The 17,236-nt window shown below is 48.1% G+C and overlaps 2 protein-coding genes across 3 annotated transcripts in view; both read left to right on the top strand.

The window, feature by feature from the left end:
- The window catches only part of HSPA12A (heat shock protein family A (Hsp70) member 12A), a 174,468-nt gene extending 169,289 nt beyond the window's left edge, over window positions 1-5,179 (top strand). For both annotated transcript variants that reach the window (XM_006071686.3, XM_025273991.2), the window contains one exon: window positions 972-5,179. In XM_006071686.3, the coding sequence (XP_006071748.1) occupies window positions 972-1,609 (638 nt within the window). In that variant the 3' untranslated portion in view covers window positions 1,610-5,179. The remainder of the gene's footprint in view (window positions 1-971) is intronic.
- Window positions 5,180-7,021: 1,842 nt separating this feature from the next.
- Window positions 7,022-15,514, top strand: C23H10orf82 (chromosome 23 C10orf82 homolog). The gene is made up of 6 exons (XM_025273978.2): window positions 7,022-7,121; window positions 8,328-8,393; window positions 12,399-12,617; window positions 14,255-14,441; window positions 14,953-15,053; window positions 15,173-15,514. Exons 2-6 carry the CDS (start codon window positions 8,339-8,341, stop codon window positions 15,316-15,318), a joined length of 708 nt encoding a protein of 235 aa, XP_025129763.2. The 5' UTR covers window positions 7,022-7,121; window positions 8,328-8,338; the 3' UTR covers window positions 15,319-15,514.
- Window positions 15,515-17,236: the final 1,722 nt, after the last annotated feature.

The following is a 17,236-nucleotide window of genomic DNA, read 5'->3' as shown; positions in this document are numbered from 1 at the left end:
TCTGGCTTTAAAAGTCAGAGAGCTGGGATGTCTAAAGCAATATATCATCGAGTGACTGGCCTTAGTGAAGGGATGGTCCTTGCTTTATCAGAATAGATTAGAAACCATAACTTCTGCTGGGATGGAGGAACGGTTATGTAAACCAAAGGTCTATCCCCACCCCCCCCCACACCAAACACACACCAGAGTCCTCACCTGGGGACACAGTAGACTCACCAAGGCCTCTTCCAGTATCTAGGGCCTCTTCCAGTATCCAGGGCCTCCACTTCCCACTCTGTACCTAGCCAGTCAGAACCCCCAGGGGTGGGGTGGGAATTTGATGAAAACCAAAGAATAATATTTCTAACAGCCTGCCTTGACTCAAGAGAACCGCAGGTTTGGAGAGGGTGAGGGGTATTCATTTACACCTAACAAAGAACTGCTTAAACTGATCACCATCTAGCTGTGAAAATGGGTTTCTACTTAGCAGTAGCTTGAGTTTTTATTCCTGAGCATACTGATGTACAGACCTCCTTTCTTTAAAAATAATATATACATATATAAACTTTTGGCTGTGCTGGGTCTTTGTTGCTGCCTGAGGCCCTTCTCTGGTCGCAGCGGGTGGGCTGCCCTCCAGCTGCGGCGCGCACGCAGGCTTCTCATTGGAGTGGCTTCTCTTGTTGCCGAGCACAAGCTCCAGAGTGTACTTCCTAGCTGTGACACACGGGCTTAGTTGCCCTGCGACAGGTGGAATCTTCCTGGACCAGGGATGGAACTGGTGTCCGCTGCATTGTGAGGCGGATTCTTAACCACTGGACCACCAGGGAAGCCCATCAAACCTCCTTTCCTTAAAGGACTAGCTCTACAAAAGTATTCTGTTTGAGTTCAGACCAAGAGTGTCCTCCAGTTGGTCCATTCCCCGCCTCCTCAGGCCACCCAGTCCCCCTTGGCTCTTGGTGACAGGTCGCTTGTCCCCTCCTCTTCCCTTTCAGGGGACCTGTTTCAGAAGCCGGAGGTGTCCACGGTCAAGTTCCTCTTCCTGGTGGGCGGCTTCGCGGAGGCGCCCCTCCTGCAGCAGGCGGTGCAGGCTGCCTTCGGCGACAAGTGCCGCGTCATCATCCCCCAGGACGTGGGCCTCACCATCCTCAAGGGCGCCGTCCTCTTCGGCCTGGACCCCGCGGTCATCAAGGTGCGCCGGTCCCCACTCACCTACGGGGTGGGCGTGCTGAACCGCTACGTGGAGGGCAAGCACCCGCCGGAGAAGCTGCTGGTGAAGGACGGCACCCGCTGGTGCACTGACGTCTTCGACAAGTTCATCTCCGCCGACCAGTCCGTGGCCCTGGGCGAGCTGGTCAAGCGCAGCTACACCCCGGCCAAGCCCTCCCAGCTGGTCATCGTCATCAACATTTACAGCTCCGAGCGGGACGACGTGAGCTTCATCACCGACCCCGGGGTGAAGAAGTGCGGCACGCTGCGCCTGGATCTCACCGGGGCCAGCAGTACCAACGTGCCCGCCCGCAGGGAGATCCAGACCCTCATGCAGTTCGGGGACACCGAGATCAAGGCCACGGCCATTGATATAGCCACTTCCAAGAGTGTTAAGGTTGGGATCGACTTCTTAAATTACTAACCGGCCCTCCCCGCCGCCGGTCCCCGCCGTGGACTTGGCTCACCCGCATCTGCTGACCTCAACCCTGACTGTTCTTTCCCTGCCCTTGACCCTTGCCATCACCCATCTGAATTCCAGCGGGGAAGATGAGAACAGCCAGGGCTAGACATAAATAGGGGATGTTTCTGAGGGCACACTGGAGTCAGAAAAACTGTCGGCAGTGAAGATGGAGGTTGGGGAATACGAAATTTGAGCATCCTAGAAGAGCAGCTAGTGTTCACAGGTAAAAAGTGGTGAAACGCTCACCTGACAAGGGAATCAGTACATTTCTGCAGCAGTGATTAGGCTGGGGTTGAAGAGATCTCCCTTCCGTAGAACTTAGGATGCCCTATCACAACCTTTCCAGATTTGAAATAAGATCTTTGAGCCAAGAGGAGACTCTTCATCTCTCTGAGACTTTTCTTTTTACGTATTTTGGATGGCAGTCCATATAAAATACCACCCATCTGCAGTTAATTCCTTTTCATCATCATGTGATTGAAAGTGGTGACTCAGTGGGAGCTTGGAGAGTTTTTTAAGCCAGTGGGCGAAGCCTGCCTACACTGGGCACTATTTTAGGTTCTCATAATTTAACTTCCAAATAGTCTCAGTGAAGAATAACTGCAGCTTCAGCTAATCCGCTAGGATTTGTGAGTGGGAGCGCTGACGCCTCAGCTTTTCAGCAGGTGAAAATTTGCTTCGAGGGAAATGCATATCGAGCTACTGACATATCCCAGGTTATTTATATGCTGGGAAAGAACTCCCCAAAGGCCAAATCCTGACTTCTGAATTCATAAGTAATTCAAGTTAACCTCAGTAGGATTCTGTGTGAGAAAATGAAGTCGCAAGTTGCCTTGTTCACATCACCAAGCCTGGGCGCGAACACAGGAACAGGCTTTGAAACAGCCCCTTTCCTCAACGAGCACACACATTTTCAACTAACTCCCTCCTACCGACTCGCCCTCATCTCCCTAAGAGTTTTTGGCCATTTAATTCCACATTTGGGGAAGACTACATTAGTGATACACAGGCAGAGAATCTGTTCTACGAAATGTTTCATTAAAATCTTCCGCTTCAAAACTTGAACTGAAGATTCTACCTACAGGCATTCAGAGATCGATACTGAATGAATGAAGGTGGTTTTTGTTTTTGTTCAAAGCAGATCTGTGGATCTCCCATGCAAGAACTGCCTGGGGGCTTCTTAAAAACAGGTTCCTGGATCCTCTCCCTTTTATGAGTCTTGGAGAGGGAACCCAAATCTGCAATGTTTAGTAAATGCCGCAGGGCACTGTGGCTGAATTGGAATCTGAAAACTCCCAACTTTAGGTTTTTTGAAAGCTGGGGCACCGACTGCAGCCTCTGGTTAGGTTCCTTGAGGGAGAGGATCTACAAGTGAAGGGCCAGGAGCCCACCCCTTGCCCTCTGGGGAGTGGGGCTGGAGCTCCACCTGGCTTGGGGATGGCAGGAGCTGGAAGGAAAGAGACTGGAAGAAAGGCAGGTGAAGAAGGGGGCAGATGAACCAACTGGTGTGTGTGCCTGCTCCCCATCCTTCCCCACTTGCAAAGCCAGCCTTCCACTTTCAGGAGCCAACTGCAGGAAAAGACTCCAGAACCTGACTCACAGCCTGTCTGATCTGTTCAAAGCTGTCTTTTCCACCTGCTGGAGTTCAGTCGGTTTTAAATCACCGGAGGCATGCATAATAAAAGAGGGGAAGATGGTTGAGCCACTAACTTTGAATGTGAGTTGGATTCACAAACCCATTATCACAGCCCATTATCATATGCAGATTTTAAACAGCATTTCCAATTTCATTTTAACGTGTCTCCTTTTTCACATCGCTTGCTGCAGAATTCCCTACTAGAATGTGAAACACGAACACACCAGAGAACTGGAGAATGCTAGACACATCCTTAGGAGCCGGGTTTTACATCCAGGCACGAAGGTGTGTGCACTAGGATCCTCTTGCTGCCGGCTCTGCTTCAAAAGCTTAATGTTATGGGTCATTCTTTGGTGTTGCCAGCCATACTCTACAAACAAGACTTTTCAATTGAGTTATAATATAATTTTATGTACATATAATATTAGAAAATTGTACAGAATCTTGATTTCTACAATGTGCTTTTCTTGTTAAAAAAGAAAAAAGGGAAAATGCTCATTGAATTTTGTTGATGACATTGCTGCCTTTAATTTTCCATGGCTTCATTTCTTGACCATGCTTAATTTGTACTGATGCTAAGCTATGGACTGTGTGTGTAGACTCAACAATAGACAGAGGTGCCTAGGGTCAGAGTCCTCTAAGAAATAGACCAGATGGGTCGACAGCTTCATCAGAGCTTTCTACACATGCACATCCTTCCCAAAGGTTCACAGTTTATATTTAAAGAAGCATAATAATGTATTGCTTCTCCTGTCCTGTCTTTGAGAGCTGAACTGTCTGGCTCTGTAAGCCACATGCCATATGTAGAGAAACCTCCGAAAAATGTGTCCTGTGGGGTTGTCAACCTCTCCTTTCGGGGCAATGCAGTCACTCTGAGGGCAAAATGGTGATGTTTTCAGGACACCAGAATCAAAGGAAGGAATCAGGTAGTACACACATTCAGCCTTCCTACTGGATTAAGTGTGAGTAATAGAGTCAAGTCCTTTTTGTGGCTAATGTAAGGCCTTTCCCACCTTGTGTTAAGGATGTCTCCTTGTCCACTATTTCTCTTCAAGGAAATGGTTGAAATTTGCAATGTTGGCAAAAAGATAATGGAGAGAGGGTGATGATTTTACTGGGTTTTCTTCTGGCCTCAGAGATGCAGTCCTAATAATCACACTTAGAATCCTCAAATCCATCCCTCCCTTCTCCACGCCCTCCCCCCTCCAAATATTCTAGAGTAAGAGCACTGGATAGGTACACTTGGGCACGTTTTCTCATCTTAGAAAGTTTCTAAAAGGCCTGTTGTCTTGACCCATTACTCAGTTGTCCCTGGCATATTATCTGAGGCTCAAGTTTCTTAGAAGAAGACCTGTCAAAGGATTTCCTTTGTACACAGCAGGCATTAATAAATGTTGAATGACAAGTTACAGACAGACACGATAGGAAAAAGGAGACATACAAGTGCTTTTGGAGACTGATGGCTAAGATGAGTCCATGTTACAGAGCCTGCCCTACCCCTAGAATGTTATTTAGATCAAGTTTAGCTTTTAGAGTCCAGGTCTGGTTAATTGCCAGGGTGGCAAAGAATCGCATGCACCAATATAAACAGGAGTCAAAATGCATTATTAGTTGAAGATCAAGTCACACATTGTAGAGATGAAATAGCTGTGATTAAACTGCATATTTATGCTGGAAAACGGCTTAAGTGGATGACTAGTATAAAAGTTGTTGGCCATAACATCACATCTCTCATCTGCTTGGAATATGGAACTATATTCTAAAATATCAGCCATTGGGGTCTGTTCACTAAAGGATAAATTAAAACTTCACAGAACTTTGCAACAGTTCACAATTTGATTGTATCTGCAAACTCTTCTTCACAGATGTCTAATAAAGCAAAACTCTGGATCTCATGTGGCCTGGACTTTTTTTTTTCATTAAATTTGTAAATGGAATTATAGCTACTTACTGACCTTCCCCTTTACCCCATCTCCAGTGGAAATTGATTTTCACGTCCTTTCTTAGGTGTTACAAGCTTTATTAACTTTCACTCCAATAAGACAGGCTTCCCCGATGGCTCAGTAGGTCGAGAATCTGCCTGCAAAGCAGGAGACACAGGAGACATGGATTCGATCCCTGGGCTGGGAAGATCCCCTAGAGGAAGAAATGGCAACACACTCCAGTATTCTTGCCTGGAAAATTCCATGGGCAGAGAGGTCTATTATCTTGACCCATTAGTCAGTTGCTTCTGACATATTATCTGAGGTTCAAGTTTCTTAGAAGAAGAACTGTCAAAGGATTTCCTTTGTACACAGCAGGCATTAATAAATGTTGAATGACTGACAAGTTAGGGATCCCATAGATGGTGGGCTACAGTCCATGGGGTCGCTCAGAGTTGGATACAACTGAGCGACTAAGCATACACACCATAAGACTGGCTCCTCTGTTTACTGGGAACCAAACCTTCAACATCCATTAGCCCCCTTTCTCTTGAAGCCAAAGAAAGCAGCCCCACCATAAAGAAGGCAGAAAAACCACAGTGACCACTGACAACTCCACTGCACCTAAAGGAAAGTCATGTAAAAAAAGCAGAAGGCCAAGAATGGATGACTTGGCTTGTCCTCGGGTGTCCCAGCAGGCACACCTAGCTGGCTGCTGAATCTAGGGTTTTGTGTTTATTCCAGACTCTGAGTCTGGGTCAACCTCCATCCAGAGATGGCTCTAAAACTTCTGGATAGCCAGAGGTGAGCCCTAGGACCCTGTTGTTGTTCAGTCACTAAGTTGTGTCCGACTCTTTGTGACCCTATGGACTGCAGCATGCCAGGCTTCCCTGTCCTTCACCATCTCCTGGAGCTTACTCAAACTCATGTCCATTGAGTCGGTGATGCCATCCAACCATCTCATCCTCTGTCATCCCCTTCTCCTGCCTTCAGTCTTTCCCAGCATCACGGTATGGGTTCTTCCTAGATGGGTAGCTCCACTGAGGTTTCATCTGAAGTTCCATGGCCCTGAGGAGAGGTGGGGAGGTCTGGGAGGTGGAGTGAAACATGTATTGTGAAAGCAGGGCCATCAGGCTGTCTGGATGCAGCTTCCTCATCTGTAGAGGGAACAGCTGGAACTGGCAGTCTGTTCAGGCCATGCAATCCCTGGTCTGGGTCACACAGTGGGCAGCTTGGTTTCAGTCCAGTGTGAAAGTTCAGCCCTCATAAAATGAGGCTGGTCAGAAGGAGTATGGTACTACCTGCCGAGCATCTCATTGGGTGTTTGGTCCCCTTCTCATGCTTACCTGTCCTGGTCCGCCTGGAGATTCTCCTAGTAAGGGACACCAGGCTGCGGGTGCCGGGGTATAAGAAGCCCAAGGGAAGCCGCCTGGACACAGCCTCCGCTTCCCTCCCAGGCTGCTCCCCTCACCCCTGCCAAGGCCTGTTCCCACCAATCCTCTCCCCCAAGCCCAGGCTCCCCAGTGTCCACATGAGAAAAGCTGGCTTTGAGATGGATTCCTTACTGCACTCCCCGGCCCAGTTTCCACACCCAGAGCGGCCTCACCTGCGGGAGATCGTGTACCCTGAACAGAGAACAGCTTCGGAGGCAAAATCCTTGCTGGGAAAATCCCTGGATTTTACCTCAAGAGCGGACGCTGAGCGAAGTCTCCTCTGACTCCTGGGGGGGCTTCCAGTCGAGAGGCAGAAAGCTGAGGAAGCGGGGAGGGGCAGGCTGGGGGTGCGACTCCGCCCCCTTTGTCCTCCCTTATTCCCGCGGGTGGGGTGAGCGCACAAAGGCCGGGAGGCCAGGTGCTCCCGTGGAGGCCAGGCGTGGGCAGGAGGCCCCGTGGGGCCGTGATCCAGGCCGGCCCAGGTGAGGACCCTGGAATGGGGCAAGGGTGGGGAGGCGGGGTGTCCGCGCTTTCTGATTGGCTTTCCGGCCGCACCCCCAGCATAGCTCCTCCCTAGCCTCTTCCCTTCTGCCTCCTCCAGGCAGGCCTCCAGTAGTGGTGAGCAGCCCACCACCCACCCGCGCAGATCGCCGCCCTGTCCCCAACCACGCTCACGCACGCCTGTCCCCACCGGGCTTCTCAGGTGGCTCAGCGGTGAAGACTCTGTCTACCACGCTGGAAACGTGGGTTGGATCCCTGGGTTGGGAAGATCCCCTGGAGAAGGAAATGGCAACCCACTCCAGTATTCTTGCCTAGGAAATCCCATGGACAGAGGGGCCTGGCAGGCTATAGTCCGTAAGCAACTAAACCACCACCACCACCACCAATCCTGCGCCCAGAGTTTAGACCGTCTGACCTCCTTGGACGCAGAAATCTTCAAACAAGTTTCTTAACCTCTCTGTGCCTTATTTTACCATCTGTAAAACCGGGACTGAAATAGAAATTAACCCTTAGGGCAGCGGTGAGGATTTAACAAGGCTTTCCTTAGTGGTTCAGATGGTAAAGAATCTGCCTGCAGTGCTGGAGACCAGGGTTCGATCCCTGGGTGGGGAAGATCCCCTGGAGAAGGAAATGGCAGGAATGCAGTCCTGTCTTCAGCTGTGTGGTGGCAAGTGAATGTCTGAACTATTAAAATTCCCGTCACTGCTGAGTATACCGTGATGGAGACCCTCTCCTCTACCCCTGAGGCCATTTGTCCTGCACGAAGGCATCACTTTTGAGATTAACTGGCTGGGCAGGGTAGATGCCAGATGCAGGACCTGGCCTGTATGAAGGCAAGCACAGGCCATCCTGGAAGGAGGAAGGGAGACAGCATCCAAGTAAACTGATGCTGTGTGGTACCCCACCCCACTGCTCCCCGTAACCGCAGCTTGGACTCCATGCCAATTTTAGAGACTTCTGATCCTTTCCAGCCACAGCTTACTCCAGCCACAGTTTACTCTAATTCTTCATTATGTCTGCACATTGAATGTTTAGTGGCATCCTTGGCTAATGCCAGTGCTTTCTCTCTGTCCCAATTCCCTGGCAAGGTTAGTCTTACTCTCAAAGGCTCTGGCACATGTGCAGTGAGTTCTCTAGGAAGGGACTTCTGATGAGATGATTTCATTCCCTCTTCCCTTCATTAACAGAGAGCAAAATCATGGAGTCTTCCAAGACCTTCATGAGACAGATGCCGATCACACCAGGCTACAGTGGTAAGTGGTGACGGGCCTGGCAGGGGGACAATTTCTGTCTCTTCCTTGCCCCATTGTCCGTGTCTGACTGGTTTAATGGACGAGTACAGGCACTTTAGCGTTTAAGAGACTTGTTGAAAGTGCTCCATTATTGAAGATGGCAGATCACTGGGTTCTAAGTGGAGAAATATAATCTAGGGAGAATTCCATGGACTGTTCCATGGGGTCTCAAAGAGTCGGACATGACTGAGCAACTTTCACTTTCAAATCTCCCAGGACATGGTCTGGTATCCAGGAAGCACTTACCTCATGTCTCTTACATGCATTTGGTAACCCACTCCAGTACTCTTGCCTGGAAAATCCCATGGGCAGAGGAGCCTGGTAGGCTGCAGTCCGTGGGGTCATGACCAGTCGGACACGACTGAGCGACTTCATTTTCACTTTTCACTTTCATGCATTGGAGAAGGAAATGGCAGCCCACTCCAGTGTTCTTGCCTGGAGAATCCCAGGGATGGGGGAGCCTGGTGGGCTGCCGTCTATGGGGTCACACAGAGTCGGACACGACTGAAGCGACTTAAAAGCAGCAGCAGCAGACACAGATGAGTAAACTGAGGCTCTGTTCCTCTTTCCAAGTTGTGCTATTCTCAAACACTAGGGCTGTCCTTATGGTCCCATTTCTTCCTGTGTCCCCTAGAGGGAGGGTGGCCAATTACTCTGGTTTGTTGGGAATGGTCACAGTTTTAGCACTGAAAGTCCTGCATCCCAGGAAACCCCTCAGCCCTTGTCAAGTCAGCAGAACTAGTCACTCTATCTGAAGGCTTCTCCTTCTCAGCCTTCTGGGCTACTGAGAATTTACTAAATCACATCACAGTGGGTGTCAAGCCTAGTGCTCCCCAGAAGCCCTCTGCTCTCACATACAAGTATTCTCAGGAGGGGAGATTCATGGAGAGTATTCCAAGGTTGCCCATGCTCACCTTGGTCCTACTGGTTGGTTAAGAGAATGAGCTTTGGATTTTAATAAACTCGGATTCCAATCTCTTCCTGGCCATTATCTATGTGATTGTAAGTAGGTTACTTACCTCTGTATGGTAAGGAGAAATTTCTATAAAATGGTTGTTTTAGTTTCCTAGGGCTGTTATATAAAACAGCAGATATTTATTCTTTCACAGTTCTGGAGGCCAGGAGTCTGAAATGAGGTATGGGCAGGACCACATTCTTTGATGGGCCCTGGTGTTCCTTGTCTTATGGCAGCATCACTCCAGTCTCTGCCCCCATCTTCTCCTGACTTTTCTTGTGGCCATCGGCTCAGTGTCTCTGTGTCTTTCTTTCTCAGACCTCCCTCTCCTTTCTTTTATAAGGAAGCTAGCCATTGGATTTGGGAGTCCATCCTCAATCTAAGATGATCTCATTTCGGAAACCTTAATTACACCTGCAAAGACTCTATTTCCTGATAGGTTCACCTTCACAGGTTTCAGGGGTTAGGACTTGGGTAGATCTATTGATTCAGCCCACTATATGGGGTAGGGATAGATTCCTCATAAGACTGTTGTGAAGATTAAAGGAGCTTTGTTGTTGTTCAGCCACTAAGTGGTGTCCAACTCTTTGCGACCCCATGGACTGCAGCACGCTAGGCTTCCCTGTCCTTCACCATCTCCCGGAGCTGGCTCAAATTCATGTCCATTGAGTGGGAGATGCCGTCCAACTATCTCATCCTCTGTCACCCCCTTCTCCTTTTGCCTTCATTCTTTCCCAGCATCAGGATCTTTTCTAATGAGTTGGCTCTTCGAATCAGGTGGTCAAATTATTGGAGTTTCAGCATCAGTCCTCCAAAATTCAGGGTTGATTTCCTTTAAGATTGACTGGTTTGATCTCCTTGCAGTCCAAGGGAGTCTCAATAGTTTTCTCCAGCACCTTAGCTCAAAAGCATCAATTCTTTGGCACTCAGTCTTCTTTACGATCCAGCTCTCACATCCATATGTGACTACTGGGAAAACCATAGCTTTGACTATACGGACCTTTGTGAGCAAAGTGATGTCTCTGCTTTTTAATATGCTGTCTACGTTTGTCATAGCTTTCCTTATAAAAAGTTCAGTTCAGTTCAGTCGCTCAGTTGTGTCCAATTCTTTGAGACCCCATGAACCACAGCACACCAAGCCTCCCTGTCCATCACCAACTCCCGGAGTTTACCCAAACTCATGTCCATTGAGTCGATGATGCCATCTAACCATCTCATCCTCTGTCATCCCCTTCTCCTCCTGCCTTCAATCTTTCCCAACATCAGGGTCTTTTCAAATGAGTCAGCTCTTTGCATCAGGTGGCCAAAATATTGGAGTTTCCATGAGTCCTTCCAATGAACACCCAGGACTGATCTCCTTTAGGATGGACTGGTTGGATCTCCTCGCAGTCCAAGGGACTCTCAAGAGTCTTCTCCAACACCACAGTTCAAAAGCATTAAATCTTCTGTGCTCAGCTTTCTTTATAGTCCAACACTCACATCCATACATGACTACTGGAAAAACCATAGCCTTGACTAGATGGACCTTTGCTGACAAAGTAATGTCTCTGCTTTTTAATATGCTATCTAGGTTGGTCATAACTTTCTTTCCAAAGAGTAAGTGTCTTTTAATTTCATGGCTGCAATCACCATCTGCAGTGATTTTAGAGCCCCTAAAATAAAGCCAGCCACTGTTTCCACTGTTTACCCATCTATTTGCCAAGAAGTGATGGGACCGGATGCCATAATCTTAGTTTTCTGAATGTTGAGCTTTAAGCCAACTTTTCCACTCTCCTCTTTCACAAAGCAAGTGTCAATTTGATGACTGCAGTCACCATCCACAGCAATTTTAAAGCCCAAGAAAATAAAATCTATCACTGAAGGAGCTGACATACATTTGAAATATCTTGGCCTTTCGCAAGACTCAATAAAGGTTGTTTGTAAAAAAAAAAATAATAAAGGTTGTTTGTATTTCTGTGTGTGTGTGTGTGTGTATGTGTGTGCATACATATACACAATCAGGTAAAATCTATGCAGATCAAAGTAGACCCTGATGAAGAAGAACCACTGTGATGAGGTCCCTGGGTGTCTAGGGTCTCCTCCATGTTGTTAGTGTATCTTTTAATTGTCCAACATGTCTTTTAATCTCCCAAGTCCAACTGGGAGCCTGGCTAGTAGATGGAAGGCTTCCAGCACTGTCAAGAACAGTCTAATAATTCGAGTCCTCCAGAGGAGATTTCTTGCCAGTGCAGAGGGTGAGGGTTACTGCCTTCAACTCTGAGGCCAGCTTTTCTTACCTGGGGATAAGAGCAAAAATGTTGAGCTTCAATAATGAGACTTATATATTTATTTATTTATTTGCAATTTAAAGCTAAGCCTTAACCAGTTTTTTTTCATTCTTTGTTCTTTTTAAAAATGGCCTTATTATGACAACATTAGAGTACTTAGGATTCAGCATCCAGTTTAAATAAATAGTTGTGTTTTACCCATACTAATTGTAATGATTATATGTTATTTTGTGGGAAATGCTGAAAAATTGTGCTCAGGGTGGGTCTCACAGATAATGAATTTACCTTTTTGTGTAATAGGTCTCAGCTTTTAATAAGCCCGCAATTTTCTGATGGTCCGACAAGAAAGATCCCAAATTGCATTTGGAAAGTGTCAAGGAAAATAAGCTTTCTCTTTAAAAAGATGAATAATTTCAATTACTCCTCAGACTATCATTTTGGCCCATTAAATGCTTTCCCCGTTTGCCATTCGGGCTGACATCAGGGGCTTTGCTATCAAAGAACATTACTGTCATTGCCTTTGTGGAAACGGGCTTTCCCTCCCCGCTCCAAGGTCATTTTTTGTGGCCTTGGGAGGACCCAGCCGCAGTGGAAACAATAGCACAGCTTGTATTCATGGCCTTTGAGGAAATGCAGCGTTGTCGGCCAAGGAAGAAATGGCCAGGGCTGGGCAGAGATTCTGGGGGTTTGGGCAGGATCTGACTCTCTTGCTGAAGGTTGTGATTCCCTCCTCGACTCTTGCAGGCTTCGTGCCCTACCTGAGCTGCCAGGGCACCTCCAGCGAGGACAACATGGCCAACTGTCTGAAAATCTTCCAGGAGAACACACAGCGGTATAAAGACCAGCTGGAGGAATTCCACTGCTCTGTGGCCACCGCCCCAAAACTGAAACCTGTCCGCTCGGAAGGGACGGTCCTGCGGACACTGCACCAGTATTACCGGCAGTACCATCCCTTGAGTCTGGGTACTGGCTTCTGGACACTGGCCCCCTCTTCACCCTGGGCCCCATTGCAGGGCCTGACTGGCTCACTGAGCGGCCACCAAGAGTACCGTTCCAGATCCCCAGGCATCTATGCAAAGTGGAGAGGCTCAGTTGCTTAAAAGGAGAAAGAAACATATCCAGGGGGAGAGGGAGACAGCTGGAGAAGAGGGTTCTGGTACTCAGCTTCCTGGGTGGTCATCACGGAGGTTCAGAGAGCAGCTGTGGTCTCAGTGTGCATATGTGCTAAGTCGCTTCAGTCGTGTCCGACTCTGACCCTAGGGACTGTTGCCCACCAGGCTCCTCTGTCCATGGGATTCTCCAGGAAAAAGTACTGGAGCGCATCACCACACCCTCCTCCAGGGGATCTTCCTGATCCAGGGATTGAATCCACATCTCTTATGTCTCCTGTATTGGCAGGCGGGTTCTCTACCACTAGCGCCACCTGGGAAGCCCCTGTGGTCTCAGTAGTTATGGCTTTTTAATTATTTCATTAACCACCCATGACAGCCGTGTGAAGTCGATGCTATTATTCCCACCTGAGCATAGTGTCCCTGGTCTGAGGTCAGACTTGGGGTTTGAACCCAGCTCCTCCAGGTGCTAGCTGGGCAGGAAGGGGTTTTGCACTGAATAACAACCATAATAATAGTGAAAAAAACAACTGATGATATGACTGTATAATGTTAATCATCAAAGCAGTGATTTATCCTAGTTGGTTTTTAAGGTCTAACATCCAATAGGAAAAGTAATGGACTGATTACCTTTATTATTATTACTGTAACTGGGGACTTTTCAACACATGGTAACTCACATGTTTGTCACACTTTAGAAATTTCCCAGCCATTATAAGAAGCACCAGCCTAAGAGTCTGGGCTTTAGCCCAGCTTTGTGACTCTTTGCTGTGTGACGTAGGGCAGGTGACTTCCCCTCTCTGGGCTACAGTTCCTTCATCTAAGGCAGGGAAGGATGGACTAGACACTCCCTAGGGTGCCTTCCAACTCTGAGGTTCTGGGACTCTCTGGTCTAATTCAATTCTTACAGCAACTGGAGGAGACAGAGGCAGGCGGTTATCTTTCATCTCACAAATGTGAAATTGCCCAAGGTCAGCCCACCAGGCAGCCAGAGCTAGGTGTGATGTGCCTTTTCCTGACCTACATGCTTCTCTTGATTCCCTTAGTTAAATCATCAAGGAGCATCAAATGCCTGAAGCTTTTGTGTTGTTGTTGTTAGTCTGAGAAAAGAGTGGGATCCGTTTAAGAGCAATAATGGGAATCAGAGAAACGCAGGTCTAAATCCTGGCCCTGTCACTCCCTTGCTCTGTGACTCGGCCAAGATTCTCTTCACCTCTCTGAGGTCTCAATGTCCTGCTCCACGAAAGTGTTGGTGATAATAGCACCGAGTTCTTAGAGTTTATAAGACAATGAGATGAGAGAGAAAACCTATGTGAATCCCCACCAAATGCAGACACACAGAATAAACCAACCAGTCGCAGCTGTCCTCATCACATCTAGGGGCCTAGGGCTCTCCCCAGGGCTGATTGTTGGGGTGCTGGTTGGCTTGGGAGTGCCACCCACTGGATGGCTTCTCAAAGCCCTCAAGGAAGCATGGCATCTTTTTCACAGAATGCAAGAACATAAAGAAACCTCTCCATGAGCCCCCTATCCTCGGTTGGGCAGGCTACCTGCCGAGAGCCAGGGTCACTGAATTAGGCTGCTCCACGCGGTACACCGTCATGGCCAGAAACTGCTACAGGGACTTCCTGGACCTCATGGAGCGGGCCAAACAAGCACACCTGAAACCATATGAAGAGTAAGTCTGGCTAGGGTGGTAACTGCAGAGAGCCAGAACCAGGGGAAGAGCCGATCAGGGTTTCCAGATGCCCCCAGCCCAAAGCTAGGGCTGATTTTTGTGTGTGTCTGATTTGTTTTTGCAAGGCAGCCATGTTTGTAATTGCAGGACCTTCCAAGTAGGCAGCCACATCCTGCCCCCCAGCTCCCTACTCGCACCCAACAAGCTCCAGGAACCCTGCTTCTGGTCTTTGCTGGTTTGCAGGGAGAGGCTGGGAGTAAAAACCAAGAGGGCCCCACCCTGTCCTGGCAGCGACCTGAGGCTCAAGGTTGCTGAAGAAAGGATGGTAGGACACTGCTGGGAGTGGGGCTCTTGTGGCCTCAGTTTTCTGTTCTATAAGATGGAGATGATGATCCTTGAGGGTAAATTGTCAGGATCAGAAATGAATATACCGTGCTCGTATGGGATCTGCATAGATTATACTTATTTTTATCAGTAAAAGGAATAACTATGACTTTTGTTCTTACTTTAGAATATATGGAGTTAAGTCCACACCACCTCCTCCTACTCCTCCTCCAAAAGTTTTGTTGCGTGAAGGGCTGCTGCCAAAATATCCAGATTTCTCTATTCCAGGTAAGAAGGGACTTTCTTTCCTGGCCTGCTGTTTTTAAAGCGGGACAGGATGTTTGCAATAGCCCCTCTGCTTCGCTGGACCACCTGCCTGCAATGCGTGGGGCTGGTTTCTCTTCCAGGTGCGCGGTGTCCTACCCTCAGCCGAGCCTTGATGGAGGACCCCAGGCCCCTGATGACGTGTGGCTGTACTCAGAGGCCAAGTGTTTGGTGCAGCGGGAAGATTTATCTAGAGCCACTATCTGGAGGAAAGGACATGGAAGGGTAGGAGTGGAGAGCTTCCTAAGGAGAGGCGAATATTACCGGGGGATCAGAAGCTTCCCGTCCTCACACGAGAGTGCTTCACACACCCGACAGACATGGGAAATTTCCTAAGAATCCTTTTCACTGCCACCTGCATCCTGACCGTTGGGCAATAATATGTCATTCTTGATAAAGGCCTTTTATCATTGTGTGAGAATAAAGAGGAAATACTGCTCAGCCTTCTGAAGATTTCTGTAGATTTTCTGCAGGTTCCGTTGACCTTGATGGGTGGGACCGTCTCTTCCTGACCCCAGGGTAACATTGTGCGCTTGGTAACATTGTGGCTGAAGCTCTAGCCCAGCCCTCTAATGAGTCGGTCCCCATCAGTCACCTTGGGTCATGGTGTGGCAGTCCCCAACATGGGCACAGAACCATGCCCACCCCAACCCCATTGTTTCAGAACCCCAGGCCAGGAAAGCCATTGTACTGGTTTCCTAAGGCTGCTGCACGGGTACCACAAACCGGGTGGGTAAGACAGCAGAAATTTATTGTCTCATAGTTCTGGAAGCTAGAAGTCCTCTTTCAAGGTATTAGCAGGGTCATGCACCCTCTGAAACTTTGGGGAGAGAATCACTCCTTGCTCTTCCTCACCTCCTGGTGTGTGTGTGTGTGCGTGCACACGAGCACGTGTGTGCTTAGTAATATCCAACTCTTTGCAATCCTAAGGACTACAGCCTGCCAGGCTCCTCCGTCCATGGGATTCATCAGGCAAGAATACTGGAGTGGGTTGCCATTTCCTTCTCCAGGGGATCTTCCTGACCCAGGGATCAAACCCAAGTCTCTTGTGTCTCCTGCATTGGTTGGCAGATTCTTTACCTCTGAGCTACCTGGGGAGCCCACCTCCTGGGGTTTGCTGTTAATCCTTGGTGATCTTTGGTGCATAATTCCAGTCTCTGTCATTGTGTGACTTCCCTGAGTCCCTGTGTCTTCACATGGCCGTGTTCTAGTGAGGACACCAGTCATACTGCCTGAGGGCTCACCCTTTTCCAGTATGCCCTCTTCTTAATTACAATTACACCTGCAACCATCGTATTTCCAAACAAGTCACATTCTGAGGTACTGTGATTAGGGCCTCAATATATCCTTTTGGGGGAGGGTGGGAGTCGGGGGTCAGGGGGAGACACAATTCAACCCTTAACACTGGCTGAATTTTTATCACTGACAGGCACTCTCACTGACTTTACTCTGAAGCCATTGGCATAAAGAAGAAATCAAAAGTAGTAGTTCCTGGGGTCATAAGGCCATTGTTATTAATATCAAAAGTTTCAAAACCGCCTGCCAGGCCAGGAACTTCCCCGGTTAAGACTTTGCCTTCCAGCTCAGGGAGTGTGGGTTCAGTCCCTGCCTGGGGACCTAAGATCCTGTATGCCTCATGGCCAGAAAACCAAAACATAAAAACATAGAAACAATATTGCAACAGCTTCAATTAAGACTTAAAAAAAACTGCTGAGGCAAAAGATGAACTGAGCCACTCTTGGGAGTTGTCCCCCAAGGTGGGAATTTTCACCTGGGCTCTCTGGATCCCCAAGTTTCCATGGGTAGAAATCAGTAGTCATGTCTTTGACTCTGATGGGAAATAAAGAACTGGGATGAGAAAAAAGTTACACCTTTGTTTTCACTAACATCCAAGTGAAATATAATATTTCCTTTGTTGATGAATGTAGGCAACAAACCACGCTGTACCTGTCACCTTGGCCCAAAATAAATCCCAGATCTTTTCATATCATATGACATTTGTTGCAAACAGCTTGAAATAATGTTGATCAGTACTTGTAATTATAGTTGTTATTGAAGATACTGTATCTACTAACATTGTTCTTCAGTGTATGTATAAGCAAACACTTATCACAAATTTTTTCTTTTTAGTTTCTTGATAGTATTTC

Source organism: Bubalus bubalis, chromosome 23 (genome assembly GCF_019923935.1).
Source record: "Bubalus bubalis isolate 160015118507 breed Murrah chromosome 23, NDDB_SH_1, whole genome shotgun sequence".
In the NCBI taxonomy this organism is placed as follows: Eukaryota; Metazoa; Chordata; class Mammalia; order Artiodactyla; family Bovidae; genus Bubalus; species Bubalus bubalis.
Note: the sequence above shows the minus strand (reverse complement) of the source record. Positions and strands in the feature narration are given on the sequence as shown.